Here is a 19,664-nt window from a genome sequence, read left to right on the forward strand (position 1 = left end):
GTCGACCAATAGCGTCACGCGAATCAGCTCTGTATCTTCTACACTGTTTACTCTGTTCTTGATCCCACTTACGTACACTACTATTGGCGAATCAAGGATTTCTTTAATCATTAATTACGTTGAAATCGAAACTTTTGTACTGTGGATTTTCGCGTTTTATATTGTCCTGGAGAATCACCTCTTACATTTTGGTAAAATGTGTTTAGAAGTTTGCTTTTCCCGCCAATTTCAATGACCTTGATATGTACGTGTTCGCTTCTCTTGATCCCACTTCCGCACAATAGTATTGGCGAATCAAAGAATATCTTTAATCGTTAATTACTTAAAAATGCAGTTGAAATCGAAACTTTTGTGTCCTTGATTTTCGTCTTGTATTGTCCTGGAGAATCACCTCTTACATTTTGATGAAATGGTAAGTGTTTAGCACATATTTAGTTTAGAAGTTTGCTTTCATGGTCAAGGTTATTATTTTAAACTAAACGACTTTATATTGATTTTCGAGATACAATGCACACCATAAATATAATGGTATTTAATATATTAATGATTATTTAATGTAATAATGATATGTATTACAACAGAGATATACTCTCTGATTCAAATCTTTGTTTATTGATACACCATGATACACCCTCTATAGGGTGTCTCTGAAATGATGATGCAAGCGGCCGGGTGATCATTCTATTTACTACTTCATTTTAACCAATACGGTTTATTTGATCTAAATACGTCCCGCACAGTTACAAAATGTTCATCATTTACAAAAATTGTATGAACAAGAGGTTTTACTTAAGAATTGTTCATAGAAATGATTGTTTCGTCAATAATGATTAGACTGCGGATCTTTATAATATTTATGCAGTACAATACCTTGCAGTACTTCAAACTGACAATACGTAACAGCAAGGTATTTTGATTGACTGAAGGGTAGAAAACTATTTCGAAATACGTAATAGGTATATTTGCATTTGTGTACATAGAACAAAGCAACTGGCAAGTCTCAAGTCTTGACACCTGTTCAAACATACTGCAAACTTTACTAACAGCTCAATGTGAGATAGTTTATGAAAATGCCAATATGCATAAAGATCTGCCGTCTAATAATGATAATATAATAAATAGATACAGAAAACAGATTATTCGATCAGTTTTCAATTCGGTGGCAGGTATTGATTGTCTTCGAACAGAGTACTCTCCCTGAAGTTGTTGGTCAACATTGTTTCTGTCATCCATTTGTTGTCCAGTGGAGCAAAAATTCCAACCTGAAACAACAAATATAATTGACTTCAGCAACTATAGCATAAAATGTAATAATTAGTTTATTTCTTCTTATAAAACTCGAGTTTCTTTATCACAAAAGGGATAGAACCTTCTATACACTGCGTAGAATCGCTCAAATTTTTACCTGATTCGATGACTGGCACCCTGTGTCTTGACTATAAATTCCACTCAACTCGTAAAAGCCTTCTTCGTTTTGACAGGCAAGAGGTCCACCAACGTCAGCTTCGCAAACATTATTAATATCTTGTTTAGGTGTAGTACAGATGATTCCGTTTGCAGCATCCGGATTTACAGCTGCAGCTGTCAACTGTTCCTTGCACAAGTTCGTTGGAAGTATACTCATGTCCACAGCATGCATAATTGCTCCAGTGTAATGCGCTACATTTAATCATTTTCATAAAATTAATTAATTTTATAATTTTATAAGATGTTCTCACATATATTCTTGTTTAACTGTGTATATTTTCATGAAATTTTCAGAACGTGTATAATCAATACAGATCTACAAAACGGATTTTCAAAATTTTCAATATAGTTCCACATAAAGAAGTTGTAAAACAACTTTTAGTATTTTGAAAAAGTTTACCCTCTCTCTGCTAGTACAGGATTAGTCACGTGACCGGACGGAAGCGTGGGGGAATAGCGTCGTAGAAGGGGAGGGGTAGAGTGGGGGAGACAAGACTTACTCTGGCGATTCTGATACCCAGGCTACCCTACACTTACTTAATTATTGTTTACCTTGGAGGATAGATTTTCCCCAACCAGTGGCAATGCACGACTTCTTCTCTGTCCACTGATTTGTTTGAGGCAAGCAGAGCGGATTGACGTGGTGGTCGAGAATCGCTGGAGTCTCAAGATGCAAAATTGCGAGATCGTGTTCTCCGTATCCTTTTGTATATCCGGGGTGCATGCTGATGGATGATACGTTGAGAATTTCGAAAGGAAGTGGTTCCTCGTGCTTCAAATCGTATCCCAGCTTCCATTCACCCAGCTTTATCGATACATCGTCCGCCGACATACTGGGAAAACAAACACAAATATGTCATAAAAGTTCCAGCAATATTTTATTGTTTTTATTCATAATGATTCAGCAAGTTTTTGGGTTTATATCCTGAAACAAGATATGATCATAATCGATTTATCATTTACATTTTGTTTTATGTAGACAGCTATATTTACAAAATAAATCAACATTCCGCACCCTCAATTAATGTTTGCGCTACAATTCGAATTTCAAAGGAAGGACTAAAATATTCGAATTATATGTAGAGGTAGAAGCTTTGTACAAAGATTAATAATTAATGTAATCTCTTACTTGTCAATGCAGTTGGCCGCAGTCAGCACATCGTGGGTGCTGACAAGAGCACCGGAGCAAAGAATATTTCTATTTTTCGATTGCAGTACCATCGCTTGCCATGGAATTTCACCGAAAACTGTCCGAGAATCACTCGTTCCAAGATTCTGCAATAAAACTTCTCCATTACATATTCATAGTTTCGCAAAGATTTATTGAAAATTTCTAAAGCTTCAAATGTTGTTTAATTTAATTATTTTATTGTACGACAGGTCTGGGCAACTTACGGCTTACGAACCGTAGACGACTCCTTTTCCTACTCCTAGGTCCTCCCCACCAAACTCCTGTGGAGTGTAGGAGGGGGTTGGGAAAGCACAAGAGGGACAATATAAAATAGTGGGGGAACCAGTATACTGGTAGTGGGAGTCGTGAAGCGACAGCGGGGAAGAAATTGCTGTACAACAGAGAGTTCCAACTTACTCCCCTCCGACAACTGCAAGGTCCCCACCATATTAGTTAGTGAGTGGGCGGCAATGGTGGTAGTGCCGGCGCGGGAGGGAACAGGGACAAAGTTCGACGGTTATAATGTACACGTGTTCTACTATACATATAACGATGAAGTATAAAAGTGGGGGGGGGGGGAGAACCTAAGCGGGGGGAAGGTGCCTGGAATAGCTCGCGAGCTACAAGTTGGAACTCCCTGCTGTATAACATGCGATCAAGATCTAGATTTTGAATAAATTACTGTGTAAACCTTGTTTGCATTCTGCAGTTTTCATTTTGGGTGACTCGTTTGAATGAATTGCTCAATTACCTTGTGTCTGACACCGCATTTTTCTTTCGTTTCGACAACATTCGTACTGTCTACGACATCTCCGTTTTCTGGAAGAATCTCAGGTGGCGGAACTAGAGCTTGCGAGAAAATGTCAGAGTTGTCCGTGTGTATCACTTGTTCTTCCGGCGCCGGTGTGGGCCTTTGCTGTATGATCACAACCCTCGGGGTCGTTTGGATCGGAACCGGCACTGGCACTGGCACTTTTGTAACCGGGGGCCTGACTTTTGCAATGTTCAAAAATGTTGGGAAACCTTGCTCGTCGAAGCCGCCAGAGTAATTCGCAGGCAGATTACCTGCCGGCCAAGGATCCACATAATTTGGATCTCGGCAGCATTTGCCGATTATTCCGGTTTCAGGGTGCTTGCATGGCTGTAAAAAATGCAAGAATTTACATTTCACCGATAAACACGGTGACATTCGACATTATAAATCGAGATTTCACTTCGAGTTCTCGTTCTTCATTTAAATACATTTGAATTGCGTTTAACATTTTAATTACATTGACCACGAATTGCATTGAATAATATTTTTTGTTTGTTGCAAATGATACGTCTCTTATTTAGTTTCAGCTGAGAAGGTTTTCAATGTTTCGATGTCGCGGCTTATGGTCAAAGGTCACTCAAGGTCGTTGAAGGTCGGTTATAGCAGAGAAGAATTGACCTCGAGAGTGACCTATCAAACACAACGAGGATTCATCTTCGCATTATTCAGGTACATTCCTCGCTGCTAAAACAAGTGTTCATGTTCAAGCGTCTCGATTTCTTTCGGCATACAAACGCGCTGGTTCTCTCATTATTTGGTGACATTCACCGTGAATGAAAACCGTATCGACTTTCTCCACTTTCATGTGCAGCTATCTGGTGGTGTGAGACGTACTTTAATTGACAGCGCACCGGTAAACTAATAATTAATTAGACTGCCGATCTTTATGCAAATGTAAATTTTTAACTTTTCAAAACCTGCTAACCTTTGAAATATAAAATATATATAAAATATGTGTTACGGAAAAGTTATATTTTATAACTATAAATCAGTACAGCCACCTCTATTTTCTTTATAACTTTCAACAGAATTTTCTAACACAGATTTATAACAATTTTTAATTATTTAAAGTTAGAAATCTGATCATGTGTTGGATAACGTTAAATGTGAAACGGAATTGAAGATTTACCTGTGTTTCGATACACAAGTAAGTATAATGATATATGATTTTCTACTATTTACTTACACTCAGTGGTACTCGCTGTAGAACTTGTCTACTTGTCAAATGAACTTGTTCTGCACTGACTGTGCCATCCACGGTGCAAAACTGTTCTTCGACGCACAGCAGAGCTGCCGCACAACCAAGTTGAACATGCGTTGGTACGCCGATGCCAATATCTGGAATGTCGAATTTTTTGTACAATCACGTGTATAATTCACTAAGAATTATAGACCTCGGATAATTATGCAAACTTATCAAAATTCATTTAAAATTATGTGTGCAACATAATATCATAGAGTAGAATATACCGTGATACATATAATGAAAAACTCTCGCAATATTGTTGGTGCTCATCACCAATTTTAATGACTTTGAGATTGTTGTCAAGGTCATCATTCGGAACAATTTTTCCCTACACGTGCCGCTCGGCCTTGAATTTTTAGATATTCGAAAAAAAAACGTTCTCGAATCGCAGAAATGAAATCATCATACTTGTAGGTATCTGGGGAGTAGGCTGTACTTCTATTGCTGGTCGAGTTACCGGAGGTATTTTCACGAATCCTGGGCTTTGACTATGGCCCACGAAATCTTGATCAATTTCATGAGATCCAACTTGAACTTCGACGATAGCTTGGCAACAGACTTCATCTTGAATTCTACAATCTCGCCCCTGTTTCAAAGTTTAAAGAAATATTTCAATATCAGTTGGATAAAATAGTTCACGAAACTTTCAAGTCTTCCTGTGAGACTTTTGTTCCTCACTACGAGTACTATACGATAGAAAGATAAAAATATTTGACCTTCAAATTTATAGTCAAGATCACTTTTGCATGGTCTTTCTTTCTATGCTATTTAACTTGTTTTGAAAGTTAAAACATATTCGCGAATTTCAGACGCTTTAGAATAAACAAAAAATTCAAAAAATCGCTTGACAACGAGTGCACTTAGTCTGATTGATAATATATTTAGAAAGCGTCACAACATATGGTTAAGTACACACTTTCAAAATCAGGGTGCACAGAGCTAAGAGGTGAAAATAGTAAAAACAAAAATTTGTGCAAATTCTACGAGGCAGATTTGGTTGTACAATGCAAACAATTTTTTTCTCTACGTCACCTTGACGGTGATTGGAAGGTCTTTTTCGAGTGGTACATTCTTCAGTCGTTTACTTCTCGCTTTGCGAGGTCATGACTGGCGTCAAACTAACAAAGTTCGATGACCTTCGAATGATCTTCAATTTTAATATGTATATCGATTATTAATGATAACGACATAAATTGTGTCACATTCAATGAATTGATTAAATTACGCTAGGATCCGCATCAGAAATGTCAATCAGGATTAGTGTGTTAAAATTCACGAATTACATTATTTTTCAAGTGTCCTTCAGGTTTACGAGTCGGTAATATAACGGTCATGAAACGGTATTCCTGACTTCATTAAACTGTGAAAAAAAATTTTGATAATCGGATTGAAATTTAGAATACATATGGGACTACTGGGAATACCGATGAGCCCATCAAGGTATCTCATCATTAATAGCTTTTTTGTACTACGTAAATAATTGGATTTATAAGCTTCGAACAGTAGATACCGTTAACGAGGAGTTTTTAAGAACATAAATCAACCCGATCATTAAATTAAGTTGCGGATTGTAAGTATTCATGTATTTAATTCTTACTTCTTGCAATTTGTTTAGGACGAAAATGTGAAATACTACTTTCAATGTATTCTTCAACATTACATCATTATTTCTCATTATTTTGTCAAAACCGTACAAGTAGTACTTTAATTTTATTGTATGGCAATTCTAAATTAGTATTCAGCGAGCTTTACTATTTTAAATGTTAATGTAAAAACACATATGGATGCTTTCTCCACACTCGACCTCAGCATCCGTCCTCCCTGACATTTCAAAAAATACAAAGAAGTCGATCGCCCGCTGGTGGCGCAATAATGTTCGCAATCACGCGAAGATCATAATGAGTCACTCGATAAGTCATCATCCTCACTTTGAAAGCGGATCTCCAAAAAGATGTCCACAACCACAAATCCTTTGCCTCTGCTTATAATCTAAACAAGGTTCGGCTGACTACGCAATCCGTTCTGACTTCATATGACCTTGAGTATTGCGTCAGACATCGTTAAACCCATCATCTTCTTTTGATTGGAATAAAGATCGAATAAAAATGTGTAGTAATTCGTGAAAAAATCTGGTTCTCCTTGCGAGGTGAACATTGACGAGGGGAAAAAAATGTTGTTTTTATTTTCTCCGAGGAAAGACACTATCTCCCATTTAATTCCGAAGCGATAGTCGTTTAGGTAGTAATATTGTTTTAATGATTACACTTTTTCAAGTATACTGAATTAGCGAAACGTTTTACTGCTCTAATAAAAACTGAACAATTCTAGCGATTTTTGCCGTAAATCGATTGCAAGATTTAACAACTTCAAAGAAATGTATTTCTTCTTTCAACAATGTTCACAAGTTGGAAATAACATAACCGGATTCTTAAATTTCGATTTAAAAGAAGAAGTTTTACCTTATTCGCTAAGAGATCATTGTTGGCAAGACTAATGTATCCATTAAGACAGGATCCTTTCTTGACGCAGACCCTGTCTTGGCCTGAACAGCTGATGGTAAAATCTGAGGTTTGCTCCAGGAACTGTGTTGACTTTGAGTCATCGAAGTCAAAATAATCTGCATTGGCTGTTTGTTGAATGAATTGTTGTTGGTCTACGGGAACTTGTTGAATGAATTGCTGGTCTACGGGAACTTGTAATGCTGTTCGCGAGAAACCACAGACAGTCGGTAACTAACAGTTCAAACTTTACGACAATGGTATGGTAAAAAAAATGGTAATTCTTTCAAATGAAAATTTTAATGTGTTCGCGTTTTGTTAAGTCAATGCGTATAAATTTTGTTACGCTGGACAGTGGGTCAGGAATTCGATAGTCACTTCTTTCTACCAACATCCTCAATTTTGAAAATTTTTGCGCATGAGCCATGAAAGTTACAGAAATGTATCTAGCATAAAACAATTTTAATTTCGAATATATTATTGTTTTTCGAATTTGTTCATTAGCTTGAATCCATACGGTCAGTTTTAGGACGCAATGTGTTGAGGCAATTGTATAATGAATATTCACTAATGAATAAATGTAAAATGAGTTTAAAGAGAGTTACATGGTAGTATACGGACCTGACTGTTCATAATCCCCTGGCGAAGGAAACGCATTTGATGAGAGAATTGTAACAGCTAATATTAACAGGTTGACGAGCATCTTCTTCATAGTTCCGCTGGACACATCTGTAACATATATACAGTATTATTCTAAAACGCTAATCTACACTAAAAATTATGTGATCAAAGACAATAACTAAACCGTAGATTTTTGCAGTGTTTAAAAAAAAGCTTGTACGAGTTTTTTGGTTGTTTCATTAAAGTTTAAACGAGAGGTTTACGGAGAGTTGCATAAGATACAAGGGCTACTAAAAATTTTCGAAAAATGCTAGAAAATGAAATTCCACAGTATGACATAACATTTTTATTGTTTATTAGACTGTTTTATATGCATTCATATTCAGTAGTTCCTGTTCAGAATCTTCATTATGAGTTAGACTCGATATTGTATGGCAAGGGGTTCAACTATATGCAGATTCGCGATTTTTCATTTCATTTAATTTCGCCATACGATTTCGGAATTTTTCGCAAAAAATTCGCCCGTAATCTCATTAACGAGACAGACTGTATAATGAAGTACTAATGGGGAGACGGAACAAGGACGTTAAGGCATGTTCACGGATGTCCCGAGTATCGCGGCCTCCTTAACGAAGAGGGGAGTAACGAATATTCCCAGAAATACGTCTCGGATCGTAAAAATGTTGATTTTCTCCGTGTGGAATGTGCAATAACATTAAACCGAATATCCTGCGCGAGGGAACTCATCTCTGGAACAGGAATGAGATGTTCCATCAGCGAGAAATCATTTATTTCCAAGGAAACGAGAGAGGTCCGGCTTCCCCGTTCCCGCTCGTTTTAAAGTTATCCAACAATAACAGTAGAGAAAGTCAAAAATGTTATTTCCATTTTGATCGGCATGGCATTTTATTGAAAGATTAGCGACGCACTTAAGAGCTTACGAAATACTACTGACGGCTCTGTTTTTCTTTTTATACTCTTATTGCGTAAAGCCTCCTCCTCCTCGCAGATCCGGATTCTCGAAATTATTTCAATATTTCACCTCTGCGATTTTTTATTTGTCGCCGATGGAACGGGACATTTTGAGTCGAATACCAATCAATACTTTCCTCAGGTTCAAAGAGGTCTTATGAATTCCTTCCTTTCACCGTTCTTAGGGTAGCATAAATATTCGCTTTTAGGCCAATTTTGATCACCAAGAATTTTTGAAATCGTCATTACGAAATATATACAGTCAGACATGCTATTATCTCTAGATTGTACAATTTAAACTTTCATTAGTATGTTGCGTAAAGGATTATGCGACATTTTGTATATGACATCAGGAGAGAGTAGCCGAATTTAATTCGGTGCCTAGACTGGACTTCATTAGTCATAATTAATCAGTGCCACTAGTAATATTGCAAGTCTTTCCCTCCTCCAAGATGGATCACTAAACTAGATGCAAAGCATGGTTCTTGATCAATTAAAACTGCGTTCACTTGGCTGAAGGGTTACGACCTGTGACCTGTGATTTCTGACAAGTCAAAAAGTTCAATTTCTTTTCTTGCATAATATTGAAATATCATTTTTCCAAAACTGTTACCAAAAAGATCGTGCCGGAATTGATCAGACTCGAACCGAAGCTCGAGAAATCTACAGGGTGTTTCAGCTAAATGACATAGGTATAATTAGCTTTTTTTCTCCGTTTTGCTTTCTCATCGAGATATGAAGGTCACCTTGAGTTTCTTTGTTGCGAAGGGTGTATGTTTCAATCTTATGGTTGAAGATAGGATTCAATGCTGAATAAAAAAAAACTTTTTCGAGAATTCCGCGTCGAGATATTCTCTGTAACTATTATGTATGAGTGCGAATATTATATTAAAATGAAAGATCAGGCGAAACGGACGTGCGAGCTAGTCCGAAGAAAGAAGAAAGCGTCGTGCATAAGGAAGCGAGGTGGTGGAAAGCAATAACCGTAATTTATGGAAAAAGGAAGACCGATCACCCGGAAATACCCGATCCCGACCGGATCGTCTCGATCGAAAGAGAAAGGAATCAACAGGCGGAGTAACTCGTATGCGTGATTTTTACATTTCTAATGTCCTACATTCCTAGAACGATATTTTTGGGCTCACGTCATTTTTCTGATGGCCTCAAATATGTTTCACCCAGTCTCTCCAAGAACCTTTTCACCGTTTTTGTTTCTTCGTCTACCTGACCCTACCTGCCGACCATCTTTATTGCTCTTTCCAATTTATTAGCAATTTACTATTTATAGGGGCACTTTCGAGGATCTGCTTTCGTAAACAGCTATCGAGATCTTAATTTCATTATTCGATCGATTTCTAACAAAGCATCCGACCCGATCGCTTTTTGTCGCCTGTCTGATCCCGTTCACGTTTGTTTCATCTCGTTTCGTTTCGTTTCGTGACCCGCATTCTTTGTCGGAAATTTAGATCGGCGCCGCTGATTAAATATGTTCGACTCATTATTATAGTAGACGCTTTACAAAGCTGGGTAAAATAGCAAATAATCCACTTTCAATAAATATTAATAAATCGTTATATTTGTTGGAACGTCCCAATGCCTCAAATGAAAAATTTAATATTTCGTTTTGTCACAAATTATTACAATTAAATATTACATATTTGGTTTCAGATTATTAAAATAACGTATTTCATTTTACATTACAAGATATGCCTCAAATGAAAATTTTAATATTTCGTTTTGTCAAATTATTACAATTAAATATTACATATTAGGTTTCAGATTATTAGAATAACGTATTTCATTTTACATTACAAGATTATGTTAAATACAAATATTTTATTTTGTGGATTATGCTAAAATGAAAACATTTTATTTGACAAAATCTTGCATCCTGTTTGAAATACCATTTTATTTGAACCGAACGGAATCTGAGATATTAAATGGTATATGAAATATTTATTTCGCCAAATATTACTCACATCACATAAATTTTATTTTTAATCAGAAATATTTCTAAAATAGTAAATATTTTTTAGTTGAAACAGAAATGTTTGACTGAGATATTTAAAACTTATGATCGTTAGTTTAATGACAAATTGTAAATGAAAAAAGTTGTACTTCCAACATACACGGTGTCTCGAAACGTTACGGCGCGAATTCGCAAAAGAAATATGTGCTTGGAATCACCTCATGAATCACCCCTTTCATTTTCTACACTTTTTCTAGTACACCCTGAATACTACCATCTGCTTCGAAGTTTAAAATTTTTAAGATTATGAAATTATATTAAAATATTCAATATTTCCTTTTTCTCGATACACACAGACACACACACACACACAATTCGTTGTCAATTTTAAAATAAAAACGGAAATGAAGGGGAAGTTCAGATTTTACATAACTAAATTTAAATAATTTTATTTTGCTCATCTTTCAAATTATAAAAAATGAAATTAGGCAACGAAAGGATTTTGGAAATTGTGTCGCACTTTTTATGCACCCGTGAGAGGAAGCTCCAGATAAAATAATACACTATATTATTTGAAGAACTAGTAAATGCAACTAATATTTGTTAATTGTTTATTTAATTTCATCTTTTAAAAAGTTTACTTCTATAATATGTCTCCAATTATTATAATACATTATTATATCCTTTGTGTCTATTGAAATTTATGTTTAATCATTATTATTATTATTATTATTATTATTATTATTATTATTATTATTATTATTATTATTATTATTATTATTTGTGATACACTTTCACAGAAACAATGGCAAACACACACGGGCTTAAAGGAAGATCATTTCTCATTATTAACATTGACCTACACTCACTCCATTTGTATGTGAAAATTGTATGAACGAATATATTATTACTTAATTCATATATTTTATTAACAATACTATAATAATTCATAATACTTTCACGCGCAATCTAGCAGACTTGACAAATAATTCTGGATAAAAAATATCGGAAAAATTGGCAAAGCAATAAAAAAACATTATTTTCTTTTGCATAAAATTCTGAATAAAATAAAATAAATAAAATTTTGAATAAAATCTCACACACGATAACTTATAGCGAAATATGTTATTTCAGTCAAAAACAATATTGCACGTTTGAAAATATCACATCACATACTTTTCTTCAATATTCACAATTAAACAAAAAGTTTTCTCGCGACTTTACCACAACAGTATTTACACAATTCGTCGGTGGATAAATGCCCTAATTAAAAATAAAATTGAGTGACGTGTTTAATAAAGCTTGAACAATGACGTTCCTTAATTGTACGAATTCGGAATACGGTTAGTCATTTTATATAGAAAAGTAAATATATTATTTTATAAAATAAAGGATTAAAGAAGTAAAGAATGCTTAAATAATACTTACGTGCTCGAAGAATTCGTATGTGACGATTAAGATTCGCTAACTGGAATTTACTCTTCCACGTGCTACCTGAAAGAAAGTCAATAAAACTGACGCTGCTTTAGTATTCGTTCTTCTCTTATACCGATTCACCGATTTTGGTTCTATCCCTACCAGTTCGATCGCAATTGCAATCTCTGGATCATCTTCCCCTCGATCATCGGCGTTGTTGCGCTCAGCATACATTTTATATTATTCCGGATCTATACGATTTATCCTCACCACACTATTTACCATGCTGCTATTTATTTAAATTTTGATAATCAATTACCGATTCAAAACGTAATTATACTTCGATGTATATTTTTAATATACTTTTGTGTTAATTTCTCATTAAGTAAAAAAATTTTTATATTTACTTTTCTCAGTCGAATTTATCATTAATTGTAAAATTGCAATAAAAAATTTTCATTTCATTTTTCAATTTGAAAATTATTAAATACCACATAATATTAGTTGTTCTAACAATCGTATAATCATTGATCTTTTTTACAAATTATTTTAACTGCTATACACACAGGAAATAATTTAAAATTACGAATATTTTGTCACGATTTAAAATACAATTAGAATAATCAAGTGCACTATAAGAAAAATGAAAAGTTAACAGGTAATCGTTACATAACCAGGGCCGGCGTGACCTTTTGCGGGGCCCGGTTCAAAAATGTTGCGGGACCAGAATACACCTTCAAATCCTATAATTAAATTTCACAATAAGGAATTATTTATTATAAGTACAAAGGATGTTACATATAATTTTTGTAAAATAAATAATATATAATTTTTCTCGCTTTTTCCGCTGCAAAATCTTTGATTACGTCATCAAAATTGATTGAGTTTGCCACTTCGCTTCCTATTGAAAGGTGCCAAAGATGTAAATCGGTCTGGGCTTATTGATGATCGAAGATAATTTTTTATTAGTTTCAACCGCGAGAAAAACTACTTATTTGTAACGCCGCACCGTGGTCACCGCGATTGCTTACATGGGGGACATTACTCAACTTGAAGATACCGATTTTACTGACATTCTTATAGAATATTGGTACCTTAAAGAAAACCAAGTCATAATTTTTCGCATCCATAATTCGCTGTCAAGGGGCAAAAAATTCAATGAAAGTACAAAATCTGTAATTATGTATTGATATAGTTAATAGTTAACTATTGATATAGTTTAATTTCTCATAAAAAGTACATTTCTCTGAAAGCGTTCGGATTTTTTTATTTGAAATAGTTTCCAGCATATAAGGATTTTTATGGTGTCACACTGAACTTTGATGATTGTTGTCACGCCTTCAAACTGAATCATCGCTACTAAAAAAATGTCTTGCATCTGTTTATGGTATCATCATTCTGTAAAGAGTTAATCAAAATCGGTGTTTCCTAATTAGGTAATTTCCTTAACACCTAATGTCCTCTGCACCCGTGTCAATGTTTGATGTCAACATTTAATGTCAACGTCTGCAACACGCTGCAACGAAATATTTCAATGCAAAGCCGGGAGAGAAAATCTCGCACTCATGTCACTGTGCTGCATGTTGTCATCGTTTAGTGGATTATGCAATTGCATTTTCCACACACACACACAAATATTCAATCTACTATACAGGGGATCCAGGGCAAAATGTCTGTAATGGGTTTTCATAGACCGCGGGGCCGGGTTCCGGCGAACGCGCTGAATCTGCCTTGCGCCGGCCCTGTACATAACATATTACGAAAATAAAATAAACAAAATAATGAAACTAAAAATATATTTACGCCAAATAACAAATTACATACAATATAAAGTAAACATGATACGATCATTTAAACATATGTATAAACACATTTAATAAATCTGTTGAAGATGTCCATAGCATAAGTACCTTTGGAATGTGCTCATGGAGATTCCTAACAGTTTCCTTCAGAAGTTTATAGGACAGGATGTTGTTGATGTTGTTGGTTGATAGTGAAAAGGTTTTCCAAGTGTAAAATTGTGACATTTACACCAGGAAGTATAAATTCCATAGAAATCTCTTATTAAAATGATTGTATACATTTTTACGAAATAATTCGAAAGTATATTTGAAAATGACGTTCGATCAAGTATTGCATACCACGTATAATAAAATATTCTTTACACAATTGGTGGAGAATGATTTTTTCCTTCAGTGATGTCTAGATCTGGTATGCGAATCATAAGAAAATATTTATTGGATGATGTATGCTTTTGTGTATGCGCGTATGTGGGAGTGAAAGAAGTGGGAAAAGTGAAAAAAGGTATCGACGTATATGTCCACATGTAAGGTGAATCACGTACGTAATCTATTGCACAAGTTTCTCAGAGATGAAGTATTGAAAAATTATTTATTAGTACTTCCATTTCAAGATATTTTCATATCACAATGTATTAATTTTTATTGTAAAAGTGATTCTGGCATTTGATCTCGAATTAAATATACAGATAGACATTTAATTTTCGACAATGCTTCTATACAAAAGATTTGCAGCTCCATATTCAACTATTATATTAATAATAGTATTAATAATAATAATAATATTAATATATTAATTAATTTTTATTAAACGGTTTAGTTGAATTATACTGTGTAATTATAATTCATGAAGTACTCTTCAATAGTAATTTTACACAATTGTATTATCGAATAACTGTGTGTGTACCGGATTCAGTATTCTCTGCGAAACACGTGGGCTTCGGATTTCCCCCGTTGATCACCGTTAGTGACATCACCGTGGACAAAATTCTGGAATCTCGTGATCATTATTGACCTTTAGTTTTTGATCGGTTTTTAGAAGGTGCTTAGATAGCACACATATACATCTTTAAGAGTCGACGAAAACGCTATTGCGATCGTTAACAGTCTCTGAGAGGCCTTGAAGCTTTCTGGAGGTCGTTGTGAGGCTTCTGTGATCTCTAGAAGCTAATGTATTTATGATAAGCGCTTTATTCAAAGCCACCATTAGTATCAATCACCAAGGGAAATACTTAAAATTTATTATTTCACGTTCAATTAGTTTTCGCAAAAAATGAAACAATAAATTGGTACGGCGAGAATAAAGAATAAAAAATAAAAATAACGTCAATTTATTGGTACCACATACACATTTCCAGCTTATTGGCAACTAATAGTAGAAAGAGCAGATAAAGATAAAATACTATGAAAGCGGCATATATATATATATATACAAAAATTATGCAGAATAAAAATGGGGACAAGTTTACAAAGGTAATGTTGAAAAACTGCGAAAGACGTTTATATAATACAGAAAATCGTTTTTATTATTTTTTTTTGTTTCGCGTTGAGAAAAATCCCTAAACATAAAATTCTCTCTAGATTTGTATCATTTCTTTCAAGAGACCATTCTCGTTTGTAGTCAATGTTATGAATCTCTTGCCTTCCTCCGCTTCTGACCGATGTTATTTAATGGAGATATACATCAGAAACTGAAAATTGATCTGCCTGATGTGTTCCTTTCTCACGACTTTCCACCAAAACCACCCATTAAGTTACCAAGTCCTCCCGCTGCACCCTGTTGAAGCTGTTTCATAATATTTTGCAGTCCTGGCATACCACCTGAGAAGACCATTTCATTTATTATAGAAAACAAATGGATTCATTTGTCTAAGCAAAACGTTTTGAAGAATGACTTTGCAGGTTTAGACTGTCAACTCACCCATTTGATGCAACACTCGTGGATCCATCATTTTTGCCATTTGATGATTTAATTTTGCAATTTGTGTGGAATTTACATTCTTTGTCATATCTCCTGCTTTAAATAATCCTTTAATACCACCCATTTTCTTTACAACAGCTGCAAACTTCGTATACTGTGTAATTAAATCTTTGACTTCCTTTTCCGTGACTCCAGAGCCTTGGGCTACTCTGATTATTCTGCCTGGCTGTTTGCTAAACAATTTTGCTCCATCCCTATTGTCTAATTCTATAAATATTGGTTAACGTTAACAAGTTTCTAAAATATCCTATGTGAGTGTACAGGACGCATTTACTGAATATTTACCTGAATCGTTCATACTATCCATAATGGTCATCAATCGTTTTAACCTAGCCATGGATTCCTGTTCTGAACCTTTTGACATAAAATCTTGACTTAAGCCAGGAATCATTCCCTATTTAGAAAATACATTCATTTACATTATGTTAGTTTGAAATTATTTAATGTAAACTTATTGTACAAACAGTACTCACCATTAGCTGAGAAAATGGACCCATTTTCATAATATTTTGAAACTGTTCGTACATATCCCTCAGAGTAAACTGACCGTGTTTGATTTTTTCAAGTAATTCTTCATTATCGTCAAGATTTAATTCATTTACTTTGTCTATGAGACCTTCTATGTCACCCATACCCAACAGTTTACTGATAAAAGGTTTCGTTTTGAAAGGTTCTAGATCATCTATGTGTTCTCCTGTACCGACAAAAATTACTGGACTTTGTGTCGCAGCGACCCTACAAAAACATACAACAATATAAATGAGAATGTTAAGTATCTATCTTTATCCAAAAATAAAAAGTCATTTAGTGAAATTTACGCTGAAAGTGCCCCTCCACCTTTGGCATGACCATCAAGTTTTGTAATGATGATAGAACCAACATTCACACGTTCTTTAAAAGCTTTTGCTTGAGCTTCACAAGCCTGACCTATTGTCGCATCCATCACGAAAATTATATTGTCTGGTTGCTGAAAACAATTTCACTCTTCACTTTTAGTTCGAAGAATATACACTTATAAACTTAAAATCCCTTGATATTTGTATGGATTCTTTGATGAATCTATTTCTTTACAGAATTACTTACAATTGCATTAGCAACCTGAAGCATTTCTTCGAACAAAGACTCTTCCTGCTTGTGTCTACCGCTAGTGTCAACAATAATGATTTCATAGCCTTCCTTTTTAAACGTTTCTACACCGTCCTGTGCTATTGCTACTGGATCCACTTCTGTGTAACTAGGAGAATAATATTTATATTTTTTAATTTACCTTACTCTTTAAATTGTCTATATTGATAAAAATTTAGAAAACATTGTCGAGTTAATTTATTAGAAGTACAAACATGATAAATTGTACTTTTACTAACCTCCCGTAAAATGGAATTCTAGCTTTTGTTGCATTCTGTTTTATTTGGTCATAAGCACCAGCACGGAACGTGTCGGCACAAACTAAACATGCTTTCCAATTTTTCTTTAGGTAATGGTATGCGAGTTTTGTGCAAGTAGTCGTTTTCCCCGAACCTTGCAAACCAACAAACATGATAATATTTGGTCGCCCTTTTACAGGCTGATAAGCTTTTACTCCTGGATCAATTAACTGAAACAAATCATATATTTAGTGTATTATAAACATCTTAAAGCTAAAAATTCCTACTAAATATTTATTCTTAATAATATTTTATTCTTACTGAATGCTTTATTGCAAAAGAAATTACCTTTACAAGTTCCTTAAATACAGCACTCTGTATCATTCTCCTCTTATTAAGACCACCTGCCATATCATCAAAATCAATAACGAAGCGCACATTTTCCCTTAATTTTTTTACAAGTTTTATGTTAACATCTGCCTCTAATAATGCAGCACATATCTCTTTTAGCATAGAGTTAAGAACCTGTAAGTAAATATAAGTTTTATGAACACATCGATGAATGTACTAAATAATTAAATTATAAGTAAAATTACATTTTTACAGAATGTTGTACAATTTATTTTCAATCTGCTCTATCACCTCATACGTCTGCTACCACGTTAACATGTGTTATGCTTAATATTTTTGACTAGGTTTGAGCCTGATAGATCATTGACAGTACATAAATATTTTTATTTGTAACATAATTGCTTTGTCCGGACAAAATAGTGTCTGCCATATTGAATCATTTAGAACATATGTTTACCAAATAGATCAAAACATATGTTTACTAATTACAATGCTAATGCTATTAAATGTTATAATTACGTGTATACTTTGTAGGCAATGTATGAATTGATATCTTTGTAACATTAACTAATCGTTTTTATTATAATATAATAACATAAAAAATCATTTAATATATTATCTATCTAATAAAATTTTTGTTACCAACAAAAAACTATATCTCTTACAACTATACTATTTATCTTGAAAAAGTAAAAAAGTTGATAGTTACATGGCTAATAATTACATTATAAAACTGTGAAGCTATTCAATGTATTCATTGTTTTCATTATGTCAAAATTAAGATGTAGGTTATGTTTTTAGAGAAATACTCACCTCTTCATTAATAACAGTTGCATTGCTTAACGATCGTAAAGCAGATGTAATTTTACGACCCAAATCCGCGAGAACCATTTTGCAATCACTATTTAACTTTTACACAGTTGAAATGAAAAGATTTATATACACAGTTGTTCTCCAAATTTTGCCAGCACACTGTAATGAGACATTCAGATTTTAGAACAGTATAAAGCTGAACCTTACATTTATTTATCTAAAAGATAGGTTTGAAAATTTTGAAACTGTTCGAAAACTGCTTCCACTAAAAATTCTTGTCGAATATTATTTCCACTTTGACGTACAATATCACCAAAAAACACAGGTTATGTTACGTCAGGTTAGGCCATTGATAATAGTACAGCCTACTCCAGCCTACTCTAGTAGCCGTGCTGAACAACGTGGCGACATTTTTGAAGAGATACAGATTATTTATTATTGCTGCAAATTTTTATATTTTATCTTTCTGTTTATATGAAAAGTTTATTTACTTGTTTTCTAAAAATAATATCTATTACGTTTTTCTCTCAGAGTACTATCATAATTTCCCTTGCAATTGGGAGGGAACCAGAGGGAACACAACAACGCCGTGGCATTATTAATTAACTAATAAATATAGTATGAAACTTGTGAAAAAAAATATCTAAAACAAATTTTCCAAAGCTCTGTATGCATGTATATAATAAATATAATTTTGTAAAGATTTATATATGATGTTACTAATTTGACATATATTGAAAGAACAATATATTCTATTAAATAAAAGGACTACACACAAAGATAAAAAAGACACGTTGTTAATAAATAAAATTATTGCACTTTCATATTTTTGAAAATTACAATTGAAGTGTAAACATTTGAAAAATAAGCGGGAAACTGAGAGGTCGGTAGGGAGGGCAGATTGGGAGTCTGGTAGGGTGGTTGGGCTCGGTTGTACCATCCGTCCGGGAACACCCTGTATATCCATACTTCACAAAATTATTTTTAAAAACAAAGCTTATAGTATAAGATCTAAAAACAACATAAATTTTAAATTAAAATCTATCCTAACATATATAGAATATCAATTAATGTTTCTGTAAAAAAGTAAAAAGTACATAAAAATACTTATACTTATACCACCCTTATACATATACCCAGACAGCACAGTCTGACAGAGCCTACCACCGGACCCAGCCAGCA

The 19,664-nt window shown here is 34.0% G+C and overlaps 2 protein-coding genes across 2 annotated transcripts; both read right to left on the minus strand.

The window, feature by feature from the left end:
• Window positions 1–326: 326 nt before the first annotated feature.
• Scaf (inactive serine protease scarface) lies at window positions 327–12,324 on the minus strand. The gene is made up of 10 exons (XM_076443062.1): window positions 12,187–12,324; window positions 7,818–7,925; window positions 7,158–7,399; window positions 5,107–5,284; window positions 4,639–4,790; window positions 3,390–3,779; window positions 2,597–2,742; window positions 2,020–2,300; window positions 1,406–1,659; window positions 327–1,262 (listed from the first exon to the last, which is right to left on the minus strand). The coding sequence occupies exons 2-10, from the start codon at window positions 7,906–7,908 to the stop codon at window positions 1,152–1,154; spliced, it is 1,845 nt and encodes a 614-aa protein (XP_076299177.1). The 5' UTR covers window positions 7,909–7,925; window positions 12,187–12,324; the 3' UTR covers window positions 327–1,151.
• Window positions 12,325–15,281: 2,957 nt separating this feature from the next.
• On the minus strand, window positions 15,282–18,938 carry Srp54k (signal recognition particle 54k). Its single transcript, XM_076443069.1, has 10 exons — window positions 18,788–18,938; window positions 18,483–18,641; window positions 17,667–17,843; window positions 17,319–17,548; window positions 17,038–17,188; window positions 16,773–16,921; window positions 16,428–16,689; window positions 16,240–16,348; window positions 15,895–16,161; window positions 15,282–15,794 (listed from the first exon to the last, which is right to left on the minus strand). Exons 2-10 carry the CDS (start codon window positions 18,558–18,560, stop codon window positions 15,697–15,699), a joined length of 1,521 nt encoding a protein of 506 aa, XP_076299184.1. The 5' UTR covers window positions 18,561–18,641; window positions 18,788–18,938; the 3' UTR covers window positions 15,282–15,696.
• Between the last annotated feature and the right edge of the window lie 726 nt (window positions 18,939–19,664).

The sequence above is a fragment of the Lasioglossum baleicum genome, chromosome 18 (genome assembly GCF_051020765.1).
Source record: "Lasioglossum baleicum chromosome 18, iyLasBale1, whole genome shotgun sequence".
Taxonomy (NCBI): domain Eukaryota; kingdom Metazoa; phylum Arthropoda; class Insecta; order Hymenoptera; family Halictidae; genus Lasioglossum; species Lasioglossum baleicum.

What these genes read in the sequence shown, in the direction of transcription:
- Scaf (XM_076443062.1), bottom strand. Translation starts at nt 7,908, where the DNA reads ATGAAGAAGATGCTCGTCAACCTGTTAATATTAGCTGTTACAATTCTC. An exon ending in ATGATCTCTTAGCGAATAAG is followed by an intron (nt 5,285 to 7,157) that starts GTAAAACTTCTT and finishes ACTTTGAAACAG; the next exon opens with GGGCGAGATTGTAGAATTCA. An exon ending in GGTGCCAGTCATCGAATCAG is followed by an intron (nt 1,263 to 1,405) that starts GTAAAAATTTGA and finishes TTGTTGTTTCAG; the next exon opens with GTTGGAATTTTTGCTCCACT.
- Srp54k (XM_076443069.1), bottom strand. Translation starts at nt 18,560, where the DNA reads ATGGTTCTCGCGGATTTGGGTCGTAAAATTACATCTGCTTTACGATCG. An exon ending in CAACTGTTATTAATGAAGAG is followed by an intron (nt 17,844 to 18,482) that starts GTGAGTATTTCT and finishes ATTTACTTACAG; the next exon opens with GTTCTTAACTCTATGCTAAA. An exon ending in ACGAGTGTTGCATCAAATGG is followed by an intron (nt 15,795 to 15,894) that starts GTGAGTTGACAG and finishes TGGTCTTCTCAG; the next exon opens with GTGGTATGCCAGGACTGCAA.